General features: G+C 40.7%; 1 protein-coding gene across 1 annotated transcript in view; it reads right to left on the reverse strand.

The window, feature by feature from the left end:
• Positions 1–19456, reverse strand: part of exoc2 (exocyst complex component 2) — a 27672-nt gene extending 8216 nt beyond the window's left edge. Inside the window, exons 1-22 of the mRNA XM_030771000.1 lie at positions 19427–19456; positions 15673–15800; positions 14984–15160; positions 14239–14365; positions 13467–13580; positions 13213–13337; positions 11637–11717; positions 10569–10714; positions 10330–10411; positions 9597–9699; positions 8803–8921; positions 6039–6152; positions 5809–5933; positions 5019–5087; positions 4634–4791; positions 4378–4499; positions 4109–4170; positions 3025–3105; positions 2480–2539; positions 2330–2391; positions 2165–2231; positions 1301–1417 (exon numbers count right to left, since the gene is read on the reverse strand). Of these exons, the coding sequence (XP_030626860.1) occupies positions 1301–1417; positions 2165–2231; positions 2330–2391; positions 2480–2539; positions 3025–3105; positions 4109–4170; positions 4378–4499; positions 4634–4791; positions 5019–5087; positions 5809–5933; positions 6039–6152; positions 8803–8921; positions 9597–9699; positions 10330–10411; positions 10569–10714; positions 11637–11717; positions 13213–13337; positions 13467–13580; positions 14239–14365; positions 14984–15160; positions 15673–15790 (2229 nt within the window). The 5' untranslated portion in view covers positions 15791–15800; positions 19427–19456. The remainder of the gene's footprint in view (positions 1–1300; positions 1418–2164; positions 2232–2329; positions 2392–2479; positions 2540–3024; positions 3106–4108; positions 4171–4377; positions 4500–4633; positions 4792–5018; positions 5088–5808; positions 5934–6038; positions 6153–8802; positions 8922–9596; positions 9700–10329; positions 10412–10568; positions 10715–11636; positions 11718–13212; positions 13338–13466; positions 13581–14238; positions 14366–14983; positions 15161–15672; positions 15801–19426) is intronic.
• Between the last annotated feature and the right edge of the window lie 6396 nt (positions 19457–25852).

Genomic DNA, 25852 nt, shown 5'->3' on the forward strand with positions numbered 1-25852 from the left:
ATCCTGCCAGAGCTCTCAGCTAGACCAAAATGTCTCTCTCTGTGTTGGATTAGGCCTTTCTGTCAGTGTGTACACTGTTGTGTAAAACACACCTGTAACATGTGTAAAAACTTACTAGACATAATATAGTCAATTCTGAAGAAAAAAAAACTGGAAACAGAAGATCTGGATGGAGGAACACCCCACATTAAAAAACAGTCATGAGTTATGAAGCTTTGGGATCAGACATTTACAGATGACTTAACATAACATTAATCCATAAGAATACAGAGGTTACAAAACTCTCTGTTTACTGTACTCACTGTTAACATTAAACTCTGAGAACACATGGAAGCACATGAAAACATCATAAGGTAATCTGCTAAGGTTAACAATGCGGTCTCATATGAAGCTCTCTAATCTAGTAACTCTGATTAAACCACCATAGCTAACAGAGCTGGGGAAAAGAATCGTTTTTACGAAGCATCGCAATGCGAAAGTGAAAGATTCCACATTGATGCAGAAAAGAAAACAATTGATTTTAAAAAAAATTGTAATTAAATAACACACATGCCAGCGTACTGTTTTTATTGTGAATAAAGTAGGCTAGGTAACTAAAAAGTATGCGCCCCCCCAAAAACATGGAAGAGAAGATGCCTCGTTTTGCATCACGAATCGTTTTGTATTCGAATTGCTACCCTTTGAATTATAATCGAATCGAATCGCGAGATCAGTGAAGATTCACACCTCTAATAGCTACAATACAACTAATTCACTCTGACTAAACTAACTTGTACTAGTCACACAGTTTGATACACTATTTGCATAACTAAACTACATAAATGAGAAAACACACACACACACACACACAGGCCCAGTCTTCTGTTCCTGTGGGGTTACTATCGTCTGCATCAAAAACTCTACCAAAGGTTACTGGATGTGATCACTGTAATCTAATTCTGAGTGTTTGTACTTTAACTAAGTATACCAACCATCTGGAGAGAATGTAAACGTGTGTCTGTGTGTGTGCGCGTGTGTGTGCGATGATATAGGGTCATGCCCTTTGGTATTTTGCTGTGGTACAGTCATGCTTTTGAAGCGAAAAGGCCTGTAGATTTCTCTTCAAACTGTCTGAGTCATTCCAACATCCACAGATTCAAACAACATTGAGAAGAAAAAGATCTAACCCAAGACTCGACCCAGACCACAACTACGGTAAAGCACCACTGCTATTTCAGCGTTCTGCGCTTGTTTTGGAAAGTTTTTTCTTCTTTCTTTTTTTTGTTTTAAACAGTCGTTCTGGGAGATGTTAAAGTCTTACCCGTGTGATTTTGTCTGTGGTGGTGAAGCTGTGTTTCTCCAGGTGCTGAGCCAAATTCAGAAAAGTGTGTTTCTCTAAATACTGACAGTTACTCAGGATAATGAGGAGATGCTGTTCCTGCAGGAGCATGACACACAAACACAGGGAGAAAATTAGCCTTAAAAGACTCTGTGTGTCTGTATGTGTGTGTGTATGTGTGTGTGTGCGCGTGTGTGCGTGTGTGTGTGTGTGGGGCAGAATGAGATTACCATTTGATAGGTCTATGGTCTTTAGAGTTAATGAGTCATTTACCAGGAAAAAATGGAAAGATTGAATGTGAGAAGAGAGAGAGAGAGAGAGAGAGAGTGAGAGAGAGAGAGAGAGAGAGAGAAGGAGAGAGCGTGAGTGAGTGAGTAAGTGAATGTGTGAGTGTGAGAGAGGGGAAACCGACAGTTCTTTAACAACAAAATAAGGGAAAACCCCATGTGAGAGCAAGCTCTTCTGTGGCCTATTTCACCCTGCTGTGCTTCAGCTCGGAGAAACGGCTGAACTAAACTGAACTCCATTTGACTACTGTTCTCTTACCAACGCCACTCAAAGCTTATTAACTCTTTTCACTAATTTTCTCTTATTGAACCTGTGAAGTCTGTGACATAATTCCTGACCAGACTATTTAAACCAGTGTGCCAATTTATGCCTACCACCTCTGGTCAGATCTTCACTTTATCAACAGTTCTATCTCTCTAACGCTCCTCTCCACTGAGGACAAAGCACTGGAGAGGGAGAAGGCCAAGGTGGAGACAAACAGATAGAAGACAAGAGCTCAGATATTGAGAGCTTCGGTGTGACAGGGGAGAGAAGGTGGAGACAGAATGCTTTTCTTACTGGTCTGGGACTAAAATCTTCATGGACGCTGCCAAAGAGATCAGGAGAAGGCACGTCGACGGAAATGCTGAAACGAAAAGATTCGGAAAAGATTTATCCGCCAAACGCGCTAAAACAAACTCACACGCACAAACACACACGTGCAGGGCATTAGTGTCAACTCACTGGGAAGCGTCAGCACGGCTGTCCGTTTTAACACTCAGCTGCTCCAGACAGCTGATGAATACCTAAATGAAACATCACAGTTAAGAAACCACTTTCTCTACTGAAAGAGTCAAGTCTACTTTACACAGGTGTCTATTTGACCTCACATACCTTTGTGATGCTCAGGAACAGCTCACATGCTTGGTTCTGTACCTGATCCAGCTGGAAGATCTGTACGCAAGAAGACACCACAAACAGCACATATGAATTATTCGCTTCTTATGGTTTATCAGTCTAATCTTCTTATATGCTGCAACTTTGAAATGATCAAGCTTGAAACCTCATACGTCCATGACTAAACTACTCTAATCATGCCGTATTTGGCCTGTTATACATCTTACTTTAACTAATTTCACAACTCACAAAGTTGCTCACAATGTGTGTTACAATAATTACTGCTCACGACACTTTTCCACTCTGTTAGCATATGAACAGATAAGCTTTTGTCTCAAAGTTAGTTTGTGGATGTGTAATCCAGAACACCACTGCACACAAATCTAACAGACTGTTCTAGAGTAGAGGCTTTGGTTTCCTAAGATACTGTGCAAATGATGAGCTCTAAATGCGAGTTACAAGTTTGTATACATGCGTATTGTGTATCTGTATGCTGTTTACATGTTCTGGTGATAAATATGAATTGGAGTGGATTTTCTTACGTTGACCTCTCCAGGTTTACACTCCAGAGGTTCTTTAAGGGACTGGAGCATCTGAACCATGCACTGTTCAAACTGGGCCGGCTGAAAGACACACACACACACACACACACACACACACACACACACACACACACACAAAGAGAACAGTAACCACTAAAACAACTTTCTGAGAAAGGCTACATAAATACCTGTAGCAGTATCTGTGTAGAGTAGGAGAATAACTTAAGATCTAAACTATTCTAAGCCATAGTACAGAGCATTAAAAAGTAGGATGGTGCAGCAATGCAGAATTATAGCTTCTGATAAAAATTCTCAAATTACAAAGTCAAGCTAGAGTACTGAAACAAAACTGTGTTTCAGAACAAATGAAACTTTATCCTGTCTTTATCTGTAACAGAGCCTGTATCGGAAAGCTACATTTTCCATCAAATAAGCTAGCAAGGACACAAATGATGATTCAAACAAGTTGTTCCAAAACAAGTAGAGGATAAACATTATATTTCCCTTCCTGTGGTGAAGAAAAAGAAAACATTTATAATCTTCACAGACAAAAAAAAAGTCCTGAGAAAAAAGGTTTTTTCCCCTTCTCGCATGCTTCAACATTGAACAAGACATATTTCATGTTTGGTTTCCATAGAAATATTTTTGTTTACTATGCATACAATCAGTTTTAGCAAACACAGTACATAACCCAATGAACTTAATAATTGTTTTTGTGTGAGGGACGTTTTTGTTTGGTTTGGTTTGAAGTCCCTAACGTCAGATTTTACTGCAAGGAGATTTTTTGCACTCTGAATGCAGTTATAAAGTTCATTTTATATGGACTTTAATTTATAAAAGTTAATTATATTCATTTACAGTAGACAAAAATGAAAGGCTATTCTATACGTCAGTAGTATAAAAAAGCAATGTTATATTGTATAGTACACAACTGTCTGACTGCTCCACTGGCTGAGAGACAATGCTTGACTTTCATGCTGAAAATCCACTCTAATAACAACAATAAGATAACGCAAACTGTGATTATGATGACAGGAGCCATAATCATATTCCTAAGTGTTGTTACAGAAAAATGCAATAATACCAAGGATGTGATTCCTTCATTGTCCACGACCCAGTCTTCTTTTTCCGCCAGCCTCTTCACGTCTGGGGACAACAAACAATAAAAAAAAAAAAACATGTGCATCTCCACATAAAATGTACTTCAAATGTACCTGTGAAATGTCTAAACATTAGTAATATATAGACGTTTGTAAAACATTTAAACATCTTTAATAAAAATGAGATGATTCTATGAACAGTTGGTGAAAAGCTCCTCTTTCTGTATGAGTGTCTGATGAGCGTGGTACGGACCATCTGCAGTCTGCTGTAGAGTGGTTAAGAGACAGTACACTCGCAGGTCCAGCAACAGATCCTGGATCACCTGGAGTAGATCGTTAGGGATCTCTAGAGCACAGAGGGCTTCGTGACTCAACCTGAGAAAGAGACACGGATGGCAATGAGAGATACATATCCCCAGCAGCTTTCTGACTTATTTAGGCAGAACTGTCTGTGCATGCATGCAGCTACGCGCTACACACACACACACACACGCACGCACGCTCCTAACCTTACGGTGTGTATGATCTGTGTCAGCCAAGGTCCTGTTAGGGGGGTTTTATTGTCCCAGCCTCCATAAAGACGTAACTCTGAGTCAGTCAGCGAGGACGGCAGCAGTGCCCCGCGGACCAACTGCACCAACCGCCGTGTTACCTCCTCAATCATTCCCTATATACACAAATCCCATTTTACCAACACCATTTTCATAATCCTAATAATAAAAACCCCACACGACACAACACAGCTGCACAAAGGGCTCCGTCAGCCTGTGCACAAACACAATATACCCCGATACTGCACACTATTCACCAACAGTGTTAAGTACACACCAGAGCAAAGAGCGAGACAGGGAAAATCCAGGCCCATTCAGATCAGATCAAAGCAGTGTGACTCACCTTAAAGTCATTCTGTCTCTGCCGAGCGTTCCTTTTAAACTTCTCCACCTGACCTGTCTTTTCTCCCGTCTGCCAGAGTAATCACAACATGCAAGTCAGCCTCTCTGTCACACATGCTTTAGCACATAACGAGAGTGAGTGAGTGTGTGTGTATGTGTGTGACAGAGGGAGACAGAGAGAGAGAGCGTGTGCGTGTGCGTGTGCGTGTGTGTGTGTGTGTGAATGAGAGGCAGTTTTCTTGCCCTTTTGAAATCAGTTATACTGCGAGCCCTGTAAGCTAGGCTGAATCTGAGTCTGAATTAAGACAGCAGTGTGAAAAGATTTGACTATGTCACTGGAGACACTAGGTTTTAGATTTTGTGACCAACACTGATGTAAGTTTCACTAAAATGAACCGGAACTACTCCTGCATCCATTCCAACAATGCAACCACTCCACCAGCAAGCACAAAAAATCACAAAATACCCAGTCTGTTGGAAAAATATTGTTTTAACATTAACATAAAAACTAAAAACATTAACATAAAAACTCATCTGAAAGGCTATTTTTGAGTATTTAAATGAAGCTCTAAAATCCTAGAGCCCAGTCTCTGTCAGGTACACCAGGATCACACATGAGCCTTTACATGAGTGCCGTAATTCAATATAAACTGAAATTAGTTTAAATGGTTTGTCAATATTACAGATTAGAACTGGAATGGCTGTGAAAGGGAGAATACGACAGTCCTGTATGCTGAGTGTGCATGTTTGTAAATGTATGGGGAGGTACGGTGTCTAAAGGAGGTCCGTACCTCACTGAACAAGCTGCCGTTAACATAGGAGATCCACAGTTTCCAGAAGTTGGGGAGTTGACTGATAACCACGTCTGTAAGTTTCTCCACAAAACGCACCTGCTGAGGGCTCTTGTAATTCCACGCTGGGAGAAAAAAAAAAAAAAATAGAGCAGACAGTTTGTAACACTGCGTTTATACGACATTTCAGTCGGGTGTCAGTGAGGCTGTCGACAGGCTCCGATACTCACAGTCGTCTCTGGGAGTCTGGAAGCTTCCGCCCCTCTTCACGGACGACATGTGACTGATTCTGCTGAGAGCGCTAGGCCGGGGATCTCCGTCCAAATCCAAACCCATCCCGCCCGCTGGGAGAGAAAGACAGATTCTCAGTTCAGCCACAAGCGTAGCTGCTCACTCTCTCTCTCTTTGTCTCTCTCTCTCTCCCTTTCTGTCTAACTTTTCTTTTCCCTCTCCCCTGATTTCTTCAGTCAGCCTGCGTGAGTGTTTCGTCTGCCTATGCTTCAGCTTCACCAGAGGGTGGCGCTAAAGGACTGTTTCTGCTAGGAGAGGACGTGTTGGTAAAGCAGTGATGAAGAAACATCTTTTGTGACTAACTGATAGCCTTGATAAGCACTGTGAAACCCCTGAGCTGTAGGAATCAGACAAGCAAAGCACTTTTTTTTATTTTGCCATTGAATTCATTTGAAGAGTAAAGTGTGATGTGGAGATAAATATAAGTAAATCTATTTGCACAAATACAAACACACTCATTTAAGTGCCAGCCATGGTGCACTTGGCAAAACATTTTTCATTATAGGTGCTGTTTCCCTTTTTAGAAGAACTGTTGTTGATCCAGGTGACAAGTGAACTTTTACACATCTAGCTATATCCTGTAAGTGTGTGTGTGTGTGTGTGTGTGTGTGTGTGTGTGTGTGTGTGTGTGTGCGTGTGTGCGTGTGTGTGTGAGTCCGGTGTGTCTGTGCCAGCACTCTCTCTTGCTCTTTCCCTTTTTCACTCTCCACTGCAGAGCTGAGGACTATGACTTCCTGTTCTCAAAGGGGCAAGCAGACCACACACAGGCTGTGCTCTCTCACTCAACACACACACACACACACACACACGCTTGTGACAGGCAGGACTACAACACTGGCTAACAATGTGCTGTTTGCTTCTGTGCTAACTGCATGGAGACAGAGGTCTCTTAGCTCTCTATCTAATAAGACCAGTTATTCTTCATAAAGAGCCTAGGATACATCCAAAACGCTCTCTCATCTTTGTACTCTTCTTCACACTCAGAATGCTTCGTTGTCTCTTTTCTTTTACACAAACACAATACAGAGGAAATCCAAATGCATAATCAAATCTATATGAAGGCAGAGTTCATATACCCAAATCTATATGAAGGCAGAGTTCAAATATCCTTATCCTTCTAGAAGTGCAGTGGTCATGACCGGAGAGAGCACGCGTATGGAATCAGATCTTTGGGTGGGGATGAGGGGGGTGACTGATTCTAAACTGTTTGACATGCCTTGGCTTTCAAAAAAAGCAGTGAAACATTTCAATAGTGTAAAAAGAGAAAACAAAAAAAGTTTGGGGTGGGGGAGAGAGAGAGAGAGAGAGAGAGAGACAGAGAGAGAGAGAGAGAGGGAGAGAGAGAGAAAGAGGACAAAGGGAAAAACAGAGACAAAAGAACAATTTAGTAACAGTCTAAACCAGTCCTTCCAATAGGGTAACCGCGAAGAAACATTTACCACCGAGCAAACTCATTCCCATTCAAAGAGCTGCAGTGTGTTTAAGAGTGTGTGCGTTTGAGTGAGTGTGTGTGAGCGTGTATGTACTGTGAAACTAAAATCTGCAACTAATTTTTCATTCTTTTATCTCATTCATCAGTTCATGCGTGAAAATGAACATGAGGAGAACTTTGTTTGTGGTGGGACAAAATCATCATGCAGTTTCTAACCAGTAATCCATGCCAAAAATCACACATATCAGACTCCAAAACCCTGCTGCCTCTTCTCAGTCCAAACGATACTAAACATTCACTGAATGGAAAAGAAAGTCAGAGGCACCATAAGCTAGTTTATGATTTCCGTCACCAAACATGTGCACACACACACACACACACACACACACACACACACGTAAATACAGCCTGATTTTAATCTGGATTCAGTTAGAGAATGTTTTTTATGGTATAATTTTTTACATGTATATTATAGGGATTGGTATGTAGTGTGGAACAGTACACTGAATGTATTTGCTTTGCTTCATTATGAAAACAGATGGTGTTTCATGTCATTTACATCCCTAATTTGTCCATTTATACATGCAACAATGATCATATGGTAGAGATATTAAAGGAGAGTGTAGGATAGAGGACAAAAAAGAAACAGATATAGAGAGGAGAGAGTAAAGTGGGTTTTTCAATAACCTTACAGATCAGCATGATATGTAAAAAAAAAAACACTGTTGGAATGGTTGCCATGGCACAACTCAACTTGTTTACAGTCATATCAGTAAGAGTTTCTTGTATCTCAATGAAACTTACAGACCTTAACACTCCACTCTTTATTTATGTATTCCTTTCAGATCTTTTTTTTTTTAAATTGCTTTAAGAATTGAATTCCACAGAAACACGTCCCGTAACACAGTGCGGGTTGCGGTTTTCTGGACGCAGAGTACCCGCTCACAGCCCGTGTCAATGTTGCCACGGCAACAGGGCCCGGCAGGGACATAACAAACAGCAGGAAATGAATGACAAACGCTGACGAATGTGAATGACTATAATTCAACGCATTTTGAACAAAAATGTTTTCCTTTTCTCTCTATCTGTCTCTCGCCGGCATGTTTCAGAATAAGTTTGTCTTGACACGTCTGCATGTAACAGTAACTGATTTGTCTGGGCTTTCTGCTTGAACTGGGGTGTGGTTTGACAGCGTGCGAGTGTGTATGAGAGCTCTTTGACGCTCTTGGGGTAGGACAGTGTGCAAAGAGTGACTGATGTGTGGTCTTTACCTCTCTGCTCTTTGATGTAGTCGTCTTTGCAGTTCTGCATAAGCTGCAGGATCCATTTGTGCTGTGCAACAATGCACTGCCAAGCTGGGTCCCCTGATGCGTGTAAATCTGACAAATACCTGAGAGAGAGAGAGAGAGAGAGAGAGAGAGAGAGAGAGAGAGAGAGAGAGAGAGAAAAGAAAATGAATGAGTGAGTGAGCGAGTGAGCGAGTGAGAGTATGAATGAGTGAGTGTATGAATGATGGAGGCAGTGAGTGAAGGAGTGAGACAGGAAATGAGGGCGTCATGAGGGTATTACTTCAGTGAGCATGTGAGTGAGCGAGTGAGTTAGTGAGCAGGCACGCAAGATGGCATTTTCATCTTTATACTCCACCTACAAAGCTACATTCAAAGCCACATTTCCCCTCTAGTACAAATGCATCAGAACATATGGCATTTGGAGCATAAGAATGCTTAACTGACAAGGTTTGTGTGAATTCAGTCTCAAAGCCATGCACCAGAGCATACAGACATGTCTTATTTGAATAACGTATAGAGCAGTGATGCTAAAGACTCTGACCCTGTGCACAGATCACAATCAGTAGCAGACGCTGGACCACAGAGCAGTACATAAATAAATCTGCCTCTTCTACTATTCACTACTTTCGCCAGCATGACTAAACCTGTGGTCAGAGATAGGGCTCCAGATGGCAATTAAAGGAACTGGGCAAAGGGGGGAAACACACAGGGGACACTCCCTGCTTTAATGCCGTTATGAGTAAAAATCTCACACACACACACACACACACACAGACCTGATGTAACGCTTCTGATCATGCAGGGTTGAGGGGGTCTCCAGCAGTTTGTCCAGGAGGAGACTTCGAAGTGCTCCGATCCGCATCTCCACCTCTGCATACACTGAGATACGACAGCGCGTATGACGGATATGACATTCACATGACGAAAACATATTACACAATCGTAAAACTTTTTTTTACACTGTATCTGAAACTTACACGCCGATCCAACTGTTACACGCGTTCTATCAGCACAAATTGACATGACGGCATGAACTAAACCACAGACTATTTGAACAGGTTGAATTTACAAGAAGTCTTTTCAGTGAACCACATTTGTGGATTGTAAATCGTTCTGAATAATTCTTCGAAAGTTCATGATCACTCATTCAATACCTGAGCAAATAAAACAATCAAACACACAAAACACTAGCACAAAAGGCAATGAAATGTCGCCCTGCCCCACAGTGATAGAGGGAAATCCATTCAGAATAACTACTGTAGTATAACTCTGACAAGAAGAGCAGGAGTCTAAGAGCAATGAACCAGTGCTGCTGGCTAGAGAAAAGCTTTGGAAAGACATGACTGGATCCCTCTGACACAGCACAGATATTCTGTTAAGTTAAAACAAAAAGTGTCAGAAACAGTCAATCCGCTGTACTTAACTTGTATCGACATGTTTCTGTTTCTGTTTCGAATGACTAATTTGACTGACTGGTCATCAGTACTAGCATTCTAACGAAGTATTTACCTTTCTTGAAGACTGGGACTTCTGTGTTCCCAAACAGAGATTTGGCCTTTTCATAGTCGTTTATCACAACATCATAATCACCCTTCGAAAAATCAAACACACAATCTCTTTACTACACCAGTCAGAAATACAAATGTTATGCAAATCATATATACCATCTATGTGTTGGATTTGTTGGAGTGTGGAAATGTGTGAGAAAGAAAGAGAGAGAGAGAGAAAAGCAGAGTCTACAGCGCCACCTTCTGGATGTTCCGTTCAATGTTGAGCGGCAGGTTGAAGAGGAATTTGAACCGTTGGAGGACGTTGAGAGCATTGCGTGTTGAGTCTGCTTTGTCTTTTCGACCCAACACCTCCTGAAACAGAGCATCTGCAGTATCACTCGCTCCTAAAGACAGAGAACAAGAGAGAAAGGCAGAAAGAACAAAAGAACGAGATAGACAGAGAGAGACAGAGAGACAGAGAGAGATAGAGAGAGAGAGAGAGAGAGAGAGAGAACAGGGAATAGGTTAATGAGACAGAGAAACAGAGAGACAGAGAAGGAAAGAGAAAGAGAAAGAAACAGAGAGAGAACAGGGAATAAGTTAATGAGACAGAGAAACAGAGAGACAGAGAGAGAGAGAGAGAGACAGAGACAGAGAAGGAAAGAGAAAGAGAGAGAAACACAGAGAGAGAACAGGGAATAGGTTAATGAGACAGAGAAACAGAGAGACAGACAGAGAGAGAGAAATATAAATGAACAGTGCAATTTGGAAATATCATTAACAGTAACACTGTTTATTACATGTCTCACATGTAGTCACAGGCAGTCATGTAGTGCCTAGAAGATTGTATTATAATGTGTAGATACATTATGATTCTGTGAATGTCAATCAGCTCTCAAACTGCTCTTCTTGGGTGGCCGAACATGTGCTACAGGCATTCTTTTAATCAGATCTGGCCCTCTCACTGCAATGCAAACATAGAACATCCTGACATTTTTCTCATTTTTACCTCAGCTCTCCCTGTGACTGGTTCACTGAGTGACGGGCTGGCAGAGGAAGGGGAGGGGCTTAGGGATGAAAGCATGTCAACGTGATTGGTTTATTTGTCTGAATCCCAGGAAGCTGAAGTGTTTATTGACTCACTATCATAGCAGTCACATTAACATGTGGTGAATGAGGGGGAGGGGGGAGGCTGATGGAGCGAAGAGAGATAGAGAGAGAGCAGACCAAAACTTAAATAGAAAACGGATGAATGTAACATATGTGTGCACTTCCATTGAGCTGGGGTGTTTATACTGTGTGTGTGTGTGTGTTAAAATGTCTTACTGTTGAGAACGTTCTCCAGTCGCTGGGTCATAGAGCCCTCCACTTTCTCTGTGCCGTCTGACTCCAGCTTCTGATGAATAGCTACAGAGAGACAGAGACAGACAGACACATACTTTCACTCTGTTCTCTCTCTTTCTTTCACACTCATACACACACACACACACACACACACACAGAGTGCTGCCGTCATGGAGCTGACGTCAGAGCTAACCTCCAGCCCCCCGGGATCCGGATGGCCAAGCACAATGTTTCCTGTGTCCCTCTGCTATGTTTTGACTCCAGCATTCCGAGTTTTGGGAATATTCCCTGGGAATTGACTTGGTTTCCTCTATTGCTCTGACTCTTCCGCTCAGTACAATGAAAAACTTATTCTATCTGAATATAAACATTATTGCAGACCACGCCTCGCTGTCAGTCACGCAGCACACATGTTACCATAAATAGCCGCGTGTAGTTTGACCTTAGGCGGGTGACCCCAGAGCTGGAGCCCTGTTAACACTTCCACTGATGTTCATATGGCATTTACTCTCTGCAGAAACCATTCAGTTGTTCCTCAAACTACTGCCGTCTTAAATGGATTTTACTGTGTTTCTCTGTGTTGTAATATCTTGCCGTTCTCAGCTCATTTCTATTTTTTTTTTTTTATTTAAAGTGTTCCAGATTGTTTTCAGACAGGACAGAACGTCTGATTCCGTTTAAACGGCAGTTTCCAGAAAAACAGGTTAATAATGGTGCGTTTGCTGTTTGAATCTGACTGTCGGAACAATCAAATCTGAAAGGCCAGATGGAAAACAGATTTTTTTTTTTTTTTCAGATGTTATTGGCTAATATCCCAAATTGGTTAAAAGGTCCTAATAATCTATGGATTACAGTTTGAATTTCTACTTTTAAAAGTTTGAGTTAACATACAAATAACTTTCTCACGCCACCAAAAGTTTCACTTGGTTCAAAGATTTAAACATGCTGTGGGTTTGACTAACCAAACTCATCATTCTAGTTTCCTGCACTGTGATATGTTAGAACATTCTCATTTTAAACAATGTCTTAAAACAAATACAAAAATCCATGACTCACTTTCCCCCTCAGTCTAACCACTGAAATATGACAGAAAATGAATCCATAATCAGTTATATGTTTTAGGTTTATTTGAGGGCTCAGGAACAACGTCTAGAGGAGTTTCCTCTGCAGTATAAACGGACGTAAGAAACACAAAAGAAGTCTTATCAACACTTCATCAAGTCTAAATTCTGTAAAAATCTCCCAGGACTCTAAACAATACTCAACCGCTCCACACCGCGCTCTCAATGACTACAATATGTAAATTCACTGGGCGAATGACGTACACTCACTCACGCAACACAGGCACACACATGTAGTCTAGCGTTTCCAAAACTGGCTTCCACACAAGCAAAATGTCTACAGAGATCAAGCAGATGGACGCAACAGACAGCTCCTTATGGCTATATGCTTGGTTTGTATTCTGCCTGTCTTGGAAGTGGCTTCGGATAAAAGCATCTGCTAAATGAATACATGTAAATGTAAATGTAAATGGATAGTGTGGCGTGTATATGACTACCTGCAAGGGCATCTTGAGCCTCAAAAAAGGTACTGAGGCCTCCTTTGACATAGGCCAGACTGCCCTCATTTTTCTTACTGGCCTGTTTCTTCAGATTCCCTGCTGCCACACGCAAGCTCTCAAAACTGTCAGAGAGAGAGAGAGAGAGAGAGAGGGAGAGAGAGAGAGAGGGAGAGAGAGAGAGAGGTCTGCATACAGTTTGACTGACTGACTGAGTAATTAATTTATGGTTTAGTTGACTGATAGATGCTGACCTAGTGGAGGAATGGTTTTCGATGAGATACCACGTGGCTGAGAAATTCTCACTGGTGAAATCTCCACTCATCTCCGGGAACATCTGCTCCAGATCCTTCAGAGGAACTCTCCCCCTATAAAAGAAACCCAAAAACACCACAACGTCAGCACCATGCCAAGACTAAACTTTATTCTACAACAGCAATGCCAAGTATACACAGATTTATAAAACATCCAACATATAGTGTGTGTGTGTGTGTGTTTGTATGTGCTTGGTTTGAAATAAATAAATAGTGTGAAATATAAATGAGTTCTGAAATTAGGTTTGGAGGGAAGTTTCCAAAGGCACAACCTCTGTCAGTTATGTTTCCTTTTTCTGAAGTTTCACCCTCGTATAAACAGCCTAATCATTTTAATAAACACAGTGTGTGTGTGTGTGGGTGTGTTTTCTCATTGATGCCAATGTGAGTATGTGTGTGTGTGTTTACCAGACCTGCATCAAATACATGTTTATAGAAATGTCTGAATAGCTGGTCGTGTCTCTATAATTTAAACAATCTCTTATCCCAGTATTGTAATCATGTACAGAAATAAGCCCAAATCCACAATCCAATCATTCAAGGCAGAAAACAGGGGAAGGAAAATGGCTTTTGATTGGGCAAAACGCTCAGGCAACCAGCACATAACAAACACATATACTAACAAAATGTGCATGTTAGCTGCATGCTGGTTATGATAATGTCTTTTTAGTTCATAAGTATATATATATATGTGTGTGTGTTACTGCCTTACTTGTCTATATCGATGCCTAGAGGATTTGACGGTCTCAGTGACAGAGGAGAGATTCCTTTATTCCGGTCAGTTCTCATGTCATAATAATTCATCTCATCCACCCAAACAGCAGACTGGTCCAGAATACCTGCAAACACACACATACACACACATGCAAACACACGCGCACACAGATGCACACACATAAACACAGACATAAGGTTGCAAAGAAATTTAGACTCTGTCACTGTTATTGAGTACTCTGTTGCCTTGTGTCAATACTTATTTTATTATGTTAGATGTTCATTAATATCGACTGATTAATATTTTAAGTTGCAATTTTATTTGATTCTGGGCATGAGAAACTAAAATAAGACACTCAAGATGGGCATTCTGTGTGAACTACAACTCCCATAGTTTCTTCTCAGTGGTAAACCACAGATTCACAAAGAGATGAAAAGAATTTTCTCCATTAAATTGTGGAAGAACTCTGAAGTGGCTGGTACCAACCAGAGAAATGTGGTTGAAGTTACTGGCATGTTTTCTGAAGAACATTTAAAACATTTAGTTTCACTCAGACCCATCCCATCCCATCGCCGCATATCTGTGTTTTACACCCCATAGGCTGTTTCTGCATGTCACAAAATATGCTGTTAACATTTCTGTTTACATTCCTGTAACCTGTGAGTATGAGTGTGAGTGTAGGTTCGTGAGTCTGTGTGTGTGTGTGCGTGTGTGTGTGTGTGTGTGTGTGTGATCTTCTCACCTATTCTCTCTGGTTTGAGTAGCTTGAAGGAGACAGTGGATGTGCCATTCCCACCACTCCTGGTGGTGACAATAATCTCCCCTTTGTCGTCCTTGGCAGGTCCAACGCGACACACTATCTTACTGGCAGACATCCATTCAGCAGTCAGTAAACAGTTATGACCACAGATGGACAGACCTGACCATGACAGAGAGAGAGAGAGAATACAGAGAAACAGAGAAAGAAAGAGAGAGAGAGAGAGAGAGAGAGAGAGAGAGACAGAGAAAGAGAGAGAGATAGAAAGAGAAGGAAACCGAGAGAGAGAGCGAGAGAGAGAGAGAGAGAGAGAGAGAGAGAGAGAGAGAGAGAGAGAGAGAGAGAGAGAGAGAGAGAATGTTCAGAGAATGTACAAAATAAAACTTTCAACCCCATGACCCCCCCACCCCCCCCACCCAAGCATTCCTGCTAGTCCACAGACCTGAGGGTTAGTGTAACAGAAAGATCTAGAGCATTGGAATGATCGTCTGCGTCATTCATCTGTTCTCTATTCTTCCTCACTTTGACTTTACTCCCAGATTTTCCTTACATATTTCACTGCTGCTTTTCTCCTAATTAGCTTCACCTTTTATGTCTGTTTAAGTCTGCCTTTTCTTGCTACTCTGTTGTGAGAGCCTGTATGTGTGTGTGTGTGTGTGTTTGTGTTACAATACCGATGAGATCATTGGGACCCGTGCCCAGGTTTTCTCCTCGAATGGTGACCTTGGTCCAGGGGGCACCCTCGTTGGGGGAAATACCCGTCACCAGGGGTGGCTGACGGGCACGAGACATGCTTATACACCTGGGAAAGACATTTCATTAGACCTGTTTAGTTATACTGGGCAAACCACATGGAGCTAAACTGTACAAGAACTGCACACACCCAGAAATACGAACTAGACTTTCAGAGTAAGGTAATAAATCAGCTCTACCCGTTCATACTTGGTGAGTGAGAGTTTCTGGCTAAATGAGACAGTGTTTGTATAGACTGGCTTACAGCCTGTAAACAGCACTGTAAAAGTTTATGAGTGCATAAAGCTAAACTACACTTACAGCAGCTGCAGATATGAAGTGACTGAAAGCTAATCTTCTATATCTTAATCATTTATTCATGCATCCAAAGCTCAGTTCAAGTAACTCAGTCATGCAGATGTGTCCCACAATTCAAACTTTAAAATTATAATAAGTAAAAATGACAAAGCCAAAAAAATAAGATGGCTATAGCCAAATCATTCAGACGACAGGGTTGGTAACATTGATTCACCTTTCACACATATTAAGGTCTAAAAGTGTCTGTAATTTGTTGAAATGCGTTTTCTCTTCAGTTAATATCTCTATATGTCTCTCTCAAACTCAAACATGCACACACACACACACACACACACACACTGGTCAGCAAAGTGACAGCCCCAGGGCTGTAGCGTGCAAAGGAGCAGCGACTGACTGTGTGGTCTGAGAGTGTGTGGGTGTATGATTGTGTGTGTGTGTGTGAGTGTGTGTGTGTGTGTGTGTGGTTTCTGGAATGAGCTGGAGAGCCAGCTGAGAGACAGCTATGAAAAACCCCTGTGATATTTACATATGGGAGAGGGAGAGGGATGGGGGGAGAGAGGGAGAGAGAGAGAGAGAGAGAGAGAGAGAGAGAGAGAGAGAAAGAGAAAGAGAGTGAGTGAGAGAGAGAGAGAAAGAGAGAGAGAGAGAGAGAGAGAGATACTAATGTAAACATACATTATACCACCAGAGAATGCTCTTAAAAGACCAACACAAGTAGCATATTGTTTTCAGTATAACATAAACACATTCGGTCTATGTAGCAGAATCCTCTAGAGGGCAGAAGAACATCTCTAAAACACATGACAATTACAGTGATGGACACAAGCACACTCGCAATGTCCCAATCTCTCTTTCTCTCTTTCTCTCTCTCTCTCTCTCTCTCACACACTCACATACACACACACACACACACACACACACACATACACTCACACAGTGCACATACTCCTATCTATTTGTCCATGGCTTTAAAATCTGAGCTAAGAGTAAAGCGACTGTCCTGTGAAAGAGTGAGCAGAGCCTTTTAAACCTGTCATGGGTTACTCTGTCAGTGCCTTTAACGGTCTCATTCTTCTCTATACAGACAGAATCCCCCATCACAGCTTTAAATACATGTCTGAGCCATACTGTGGACAGTTGTGTAGGCCTAGAATTGGTGCAGACAGATGAGGGAAGGGGTGGGTCAGCTGAACAGAATGCGGCTTCTGTTCTATAGCATCACAAAGGGAAAAGGAGGAGGTCTACACTAAGCTAGTCTGGAGGGGTATTTGACTGAGCTAGTTGCTACTGTACCCTTGAGAATGGTACGTCACTCCAGGTTTCTTCAGTGACGCTGCACAAGACCCAGCTCTCTGCTTCATTCTCTAATTCAGATATATCTCCACTGTTACTCTCACTACCCTCTGAGGCATGCAGGAGAAAACGCACATACACACAGGAAGACATGTTCTTGTTTCATCCCCAGATCAAAGAGAAGAACGCAACAGAAGAATAATAACATGATGGGGCCTTTAGGAGACACTTTGTACCCCTTTCTTTAAATAAATAAAAAAAAATAATAATAATAATAATAATAATAATAATAATAATAATAATAATAATAATAACAAAAAAACAATCTTTGTTTGTTGCTGTTGCCATCCTGCTAGAAAAGGGCTAAGATGACCTGACTATGTGTGACAGAACAGCATCTTAAGCACACATGCATGCACATACACACAAGCATGCATACATAAACACACACCTAACTAACAGTTCGTTCCTCCTTTTTGTGTCTATACTGGCACAGTCCCGGTGAAAAAGAGCTATGTGTGAGGATGACAGCTCAGAGTGACTGAAAGATGAGAGTCCTAAAACACATTAACAACCCAACTGAGCCCAAACACAGCCTCAAAACTCCCTAAACACATGGGACAAAACAGCAGTGATAACCTTCAAAACCATTCAAACCAAAACTACTCAGACTTCCTTCCTGAGCATTAATAAAGAGATCCTCCGACGAGGGCGGTGGTGGGTGAAAAAAAAACAAAACTCAGACGTATTATCATTTCGCACTATAAAAGCTTAGTATCAACACTGTATCAATCAAACTGACCAACAATATGCAAATATTTCACAATAACTTCACTCTACACATCTCTGTAACCAATGATGTAGCTTTAAATATCTCTGACACAAGAATGTGGAAAATTGCAGCAACTGACAACCAAATTTAATTATTGTCTTATTGTCAGACGTGATATCATTTCATGTGACTAAATAGCCTAAAAATGTGCAACAATGAAAAGTCATTGAAGTCTCGGACAGACAGGCACTAATTCAGTCAGTTTTCATCTGACACTGTGAAGTGTTGACTTCTTCTGTTAAGTTATTTTTTTCCGAAATGTCAGCGTTACAGAGATAGGGAAATGAAATGCTTTTTTACATTTTACAGGACTGCAATGAAGGTTTGAAGGGAAAAGTGGAGAGCAGGAAGTTGTCAGCAACCATAAGAAGTGCTGTGCTGTTGATCATTGCAATAACAGAGCACAGGATGACAGAGCTAAAGGAAAAGGACTGGCTGGGTTATTGGCCAGGATCTGACTGATAATCCTACTCTAAAAACACATATGAAACTATGGATTATGCTATCCCTACATCCTGTTATCACTTCCTATTTTGTGGAAACCACTGGACAGTGTCTTTCTATCAGTCTTTCTATCTAAATCTTTCTCATTAATTCTTGTTAGCTGTTAATGCCAAACAAATATTAATGTATATCACAGAGGGAAAAAATCTGCTTACTTCACAAGTAGGATGGTCCTTACAGAGAGCATTACTAACCCAAGCTTTCTCTAACACTGATCGACAGGCTTCCTGACTCACTAAACTCCGCATAGTCCCTCTGAATTTTCATATGGGCGGATGCAGCTAGTTAGGCCTGTGACTTAGTAAAGTTATTCGAAGACGGTCCATGTAATATTAGTATCATAATGTATATGACATATTATTGACAGTCGTTAGCATTGTCAGCTGTCAAACCGGGTGTGTCAAAAGCAACCATAACAAATTCATTACACGTGGGAAACTCACAGCAACGTTAGTTTCTTCAATATTGATGTGAATTATTTATATGATACCTAGCGCTCATTGACTTAAACCAAACGTGGCGTGCTAGAAGAGATGTGTTTGGAATAATTTCAACGAGCTGTCACTGGCTAAAAACAATTAGCAACTGGCTAACCAGTCAGCGCAAGAAAAGGGCATTATCTTTAGCCATGACTAACGGATAATGTCTAATATAATAGAAAGGGTTACATATAGTATACAGAGGCATGTTGCTTACAACGTATAAAGTTATTTTTGTAAATAAATACTACATGACCAAAGACAACTCACTGTTTTAACGTCACAGCAGAGAAACCGAGCTCGCCCCTCGATATTAACTTCCGGCTCACATGGTTTCCTGCACTCTCCCCTGCCCTTTTCTATTGGACCGTTCACGGAGATCAGTAAGTGTTCAATTTTGCGCAGATTCGGCGCAAATCCAATATTGCACACTTGTCGAGTTTCGGCCGTAACTTTTCCTGGTCCTCCATTTTTACTTAAAGTTTACTCTAGTGAGTTGGTAATACTCAAGTTCTTATGGGGTAGAACTATGACATCAGCATAGTGCCAAAATTAACACAAACGGTGAAGTCTGGCGCCATATAATACTGTGTAGGTGCAAACTAACCCAAATAAAAGTAGATTACACTCATTAACACTGGATAAATGAACAGATCTGATAGATTTTAAATATATTTTAGATGTTGATCAGCATTCAAATAATGACATTTTGGGTGGGTCTCACACACACACTAGGGGTTTCACAGTACGCGAGTGGTTAACAATTGTCGAGTTTTTACATGATCGTCGAGTACCCGCTAATCGCGTGATGCTAGATCTCACGCGCACTCAGTTTCCAGTTGGGGCCTTTGGTTAACAAGAGGAACGATGGCGACAGCATAAAAGGATGAATCGATTGTTTGTTTGCTTTATTGTTGTATTTCACTGTGCAAACTTTCTTTCCCAGCTGTCGTTGTGATGAAATAAACGTGCAAAATTAGTGAGTTCTGGACGGACTTCTCAAGGATGGCTCTTGATAACATCAAGTCTGTCATAGACTGCTACTAACGCGGCTATACAAATTAATGTTGTTAAAAGATAGATGCAAGGAAACATGACTAACTTCATTTTTTAAAGTCGGTTAGGCTTACTAATGATGACCAGGCAAAAAAAACAAAACAACAGCTGTTATATCTAAACACAATAAGAACATTTAACGGAGCAATAATTATGCGTTTTCAAATTTACCCGGGTTTAACCTACTACAGTGTGCACAACACGCTTTTGTTACTGAGCTTTCTATCTTGGGCTACTGTAGAATGTTGGTAACAATAACGTTAAAATATCGTCGGTATCACCTATGCGCTGGGAGCAACCGCATCATAGTTGCATAGTCTTTTGCAACAGCAGCCAACCCCCCCTTCCCGCACGGAGTACTCGAGCACTCGAGTTTTTCAGGAAACGAGTGCTCCAGTTGTAAAATTATGCACTCGTGCAACCCCTAACACACACCACAACAACAACAACAATTATACCGTAATTTAATTATAATAAAATTAATTCTATGTTAGAGTAGAATAGTACTCTTATTCTATCTGATAGCACGAGCTTTCGGTGGATATGATCTACTCTAGTCTACTTAGTGTAATATCTAAATATTCTTTCTTTTGGCGTAGTGGTAGTAGTAGGAGTAATAATAATAATAATAATGCTAATAATAATTGTTGTTGTTAGGTTAGTCATTGTGTGTTGACTGTTCGTGCTGGGAGTCTGAAGAGGGAATCTTTTCAGATCTGAGGAATGATGTGAGCGATAAGAAAAACCGAAACATTTTATTCTGCCGAGAATTTCACACTAATCCGCCCTCCAACTCACAAGACAATGTAAACATCCGGTGATTAACTGAGACTTCCAGCTGTCAGGACAGGATGAATGCTCGAGGCGCCGAAAACCATTAAGGGATGGTTGATGAGAAAGTAGTATTACCAAATGATGTAATACAATAATATAACGGTGAATTATAAATTACAGATTTACATTCATTTGAACTGTAACCGGTTAGGATTTCACCGGTATTTTGTTTTACATTCGATGTTATTCGTAATTAGTGTAATTAGTTTAATTTGTTCAGTTAGTTTCATTCCAAATAATCGACAGCCAAGGGTAACTCTGCAGAGAAACAGTAATGCCTACGTAATGCTTTCCTTTTCTCTGATGTCGCGGAGCCTATAACACGAGAGCCGAGAACTGGGAGCGAACGGAGGCGCATGAGAACAAGCCGTCTTCCCGTGGCATCTCCCCGGCATTTCCACTTGTTCTGGGAAAAGCGTCGGGTCATTAGACATCGCGACACAGACCACCCAGGCATCACGCGCCGTCACGCAGTCTGTTATCTCCATAAACGGTGCGAGGCGAGGAGAAAATTTCCGTGATAGGGCCACAAGGCCCACAGGGAACACGAATTTCTTAATGATGTCAAACTAATCTGATAACATTGGGTGCATAGTTGATTTGGCCGTTAAAATTGCCGTCTAGAGCAACACTGCATGTGACGAAGCGTACCTCAGGGACCATTTGGTAATGTAAATCTCAAACGCGACCTAATCTGAAGGTAATTGGCCTACTCAGAGTGATCTGGGTCTCTTGAGTCTTTGAGACACTCCGGGGCAGTAAAAAAGTCAGTGAGTTAAGGTGGTCATATAAATCATGCCTCTTGAATAGCTGCTATGATCTTGATAATTACCAGCAGGCTAGTTCAGAAAAAAGATCCTTCAGAAAAAAAACGTTTTCTGGATGACACAATACTATTCTGAATATTGGTGGAAAAAAGTAAAGGTTTCAAATTTATTGCACTGATTTCTGCAGGATGACCTGCTTACCAGCGCTTTCACTATTTACACAATCTCTGGATCCACTGTAGCACATAATACCTCACTCTGCTTTCTCATATTATTCTATGGATACTCAAATTAGACACAGGCGCAGCATCAGCTAGGTGAGATCAGACAGCCATCCTGGGTGTCATTGCCATAAACACTGTTGCCATTAATGTTAAAGCTGGCCATCTCAGTACTCTCCCAATGCGCTCAAGATGTTCAGTCTTCAGACTTCTTCTGTGTCAGTGTGTTCTCATGGGCGTCGAGCCAGGCAAAGGAAAAGAGCAGTGTAAACACTGTGCAGAAATCCATTCCAGGCACACAAACACACACACACACACCATCTATGAACACACACTCACAGACACTGTGGCACTCTTCTCTTTCCCTCCTTGTCTCTTTTCCAGACTCAGGAGAGACGATCCACAGTAAAGGGTGTGATGATTTTGGTCTGAGAACTGATTCTAAGATTAGGATCTACAGCTCATGAAAGGCACCATCTGGACTGGTTATGCAAATCAGTGCTTCTCTCGGCAAATTGTTACACATACATCTGGACAGTAAGATTTCACAGATCATCTGACATGGTCACAAATGACCTTGTTGCCGAAATCACAGTGTACTTCATCATACTCCTCAGTAATCTAGGGAATATAAAGTATTTATAAATACATATCAGAGACAACATAAAGAGTACTGATATTTCAACTTTTGTTAATGTCTTTGATTACTTTTCTTTTAATCTGTTGGTGCAGGTGTCACACATCCAGCAAAACAGTAAAGTGAAAAAAGAATCGAAGTTTTGTTTCTGTTTTAGACCGTTTGTCTTGGTAAATATCGGTTTGATACTAATTACAAAAAAGAAAAAAAAACATCCAAGTGCTATTGTGAATTTTTGTAGTCACTTAGTGAACTTGAGCATAAAACTGTGGTAATTATCCCTGAAAAGAATGAGATATGCAGAACTATGCAAATGAGAGAAACTTTAAAGCTATGTATTGTAGTATTACAGAGATCCCTTGATACCATCATGCTGGGTGTTTGCATTAGTGAATGTTGCAATGTCTCTACACTGGTGAAAGTATAGAAGCATACAAGCAAATATGGAAAACAGGACAAATCTATTGGAGATGACAAACCACTGTTTTCACTTTGTCACACTGCTTATGACCAGTTTAATGTATGCTACACTCAGTCATCTTAACTTTCAGTAGCTCACCATTTCAGTTAGTAAGTAGTCTAAAGAGAAGGTTGTTTTCCTGTGGCACTAAGCTTCAGCTTACGGCCTTAAAGCTGTAACTGGAAAGTATGTATTTGTGGTTTTTGTTTAGTGATACTCGTGTCATATTGAAATAATTTTTCTTTTACCATGTTTGTTTGTGTGTGTGTGTGTGTGTGTGTGTGTGTGTGTGTGTATCGGTGTGAGTATGTGTCGTGTTTGTGTGCGTGTGCATGTGTCAAGAATTTTGATGTGTTTTGAAAACTGTAACAAAGCAATTTAGAAAAGTTGGAAAGCAGTGTGTTTATACTTTGGAACAATAACAATTTGAGGAAAGGGTTGTTTTGAGCTATTTTTAATCATTACCTTATAGAAGTTCACACTTCACAGCGGGCTGACAGACAATAAAATTGTCTTTGCCCATTAAAAGTCACTGTGTTTATAGTTACATGGTTTGAGTGTTTCTGCTTGTGGAGATAGAGGCATGATGTATCAACAGAGAGGGGAGAGAGAGAGCAGGAGAGGCTAAACAGAGTGTGTGAATCACACACTTTCTAAAGACACACACACTCCCATAAGCACACACTCCACAAAGACACACACATGCACATGCACATGTACACGCACACACACAAACACACACACACACACACACACACACACACACACACACACACACACAAATGCAGCATAAATGGTATGTAAACAGGGATACATGACTTTTGAGAGATTTGAATCATACATGAAATTACTCTGTGGGAATAATACATAAGGGATCCAAAGTATAAATTATATTATAGATTATTCATCTGCAACAACAGTAATTCTAAAGTAAGACAGCAACAAAATCGACATCCCTGTGTTATACAGTCTTAGCCAATAGGGGGCGCTGAATAAATAGCGCAGAATCAAATCGCTGTGACGAGAGGTATGTGCTGGTTGCCAAGGGTCATTGAATAGTAAAACAACTCTGAGTATATGAAAGACCAATACACACAGAAAGAGACAGCAAGAGAGAGAGAGAGAGAGAGAGAGAGAGTAAAACTACTTCCTCAGCTGAATATATGTTCGTGTGTGTGTTCGTGTGTGTATAGTATTGCCATAACGACAATCAGAGAAGCATGAACTTTATTATTTTGCTACAGTTGCGTAAAGTAATTTAAGTCTGTTCATCTTATTTAGGGTTCCTTTTTATTGTTTCAGTAAAATGTAGTAGCAGGACCGATTCTTCTGATAAGTTAGTCTTAACCATTGAGTACTGGCATTACATCCAAAAGGAACCAAGGTCTGGATGCTAAGAATTAGGACTTATTTAACGACATATTTCTTCCGAAATGTGATTCAAATTCAAACTGGAATGTGTTTTCAGAGATAAAGCGTTCTGCTTGAGAAGACATGTCATTCAGTGGCATCATTCAACCTGTAGCCAATAAGATTGCATTCTATTTTAAGATTCCTTGTGAAGTGAAAATGAGCCTGGGCCCCATTTCCCTCCAGCAATGTGACTCATTCTGGGATCATCTTAAGGAACAATGTTAGATCTGTGCATACCTTATGTTTCTCAGCAAGCGCTTTACTCTTTAAGAGCAAAGAGCAGAAACCCAGAATTAACCCACAGGTCTGGTCTGTTTGCAGCCGTTTTGCTGAGTCACTGTCACAGTGTGCTGGCAGATACAAACAGATCTTCTTACTGACTAAGTCTACCACATATGTATTCAGCAGGACTGTTCATTTGCATGTGGAATTCTTAAAAAAAAAAAAAAAAAAGTTCTGCAAAACACACCCACCTGTATTGTTTGTTGAGTTCCACTTTGGTAAGACAGCATCTCCATTTAAAATATATACTGTGTGAACTTCTGTTTAATTCATAGCTATAAACACTGCTCTTGGAAATATTTCCCGTCTGACTTACAGAACATAAATAATGTCTAAGGGCTTGTCTTGTAATGTGAGAAGCTGATCTCTGAAAACACATTCCAGTTTTAATATCTGAGTAAATGGAAGACGAGAGAATAAAAACATGGAAACTTTAGAGTGAATTTTATTTTTAGGATACTGCCAATTGTAATGTACAACATAAATTGTAATGTTTTCTTCCAGTAAACATGCAAAATTGTGCGGTGATAGAGCCATTGACTTAGCTTACTTGCTTTGTGAGTTTCAGATATGATGGAAATGTTAACAAGCACAAAGTGACTCACTCAAATTGGATCCTTTCAGGAGGAAGCCGGTTTTGAATGACAAAAATACAAACTTCATCAAAGAACACAATACAGCAAATATTACAGAGAACATTAATCATTTCATCATTTGTGAAAACAGCAAAAATGTAAGGCTAAATTTTAATCTGTTTATAAAATTTCTATTTGTCTTTCCCCTCTCAAAATGAATGAGATATTTATTCTTGTTTATAGATTTGCATGTCCTTGTGATATCATCTGAAAATAAATAATTTTTCCATATTTACTTATATTTCCTATGTTGTCTTACAGGCTGTGCCTGTCAACAAAATAGTCCTTGTCGTACTTTATGGGCGGCATGCTTCCAGTGTGTGTTTCTTTCCCAGAGGTCAAGAACCGTTTCATGGGCAATGAATGGAAATCTGGGCTTAGTCACTAAGTA

This window comes from Chanos chanos, chromosome 4 (assembly GCF_902362185.1).
Source record: "Chanos chanos chromosome 4, fChaCha1.1, whole genome shotgun sequence".
NCBI lineage: Eukaryota > Metazoa > Chordata > Actinopteri > Gonorynchiformes > Chanidae > Chanos > Chanos chanos.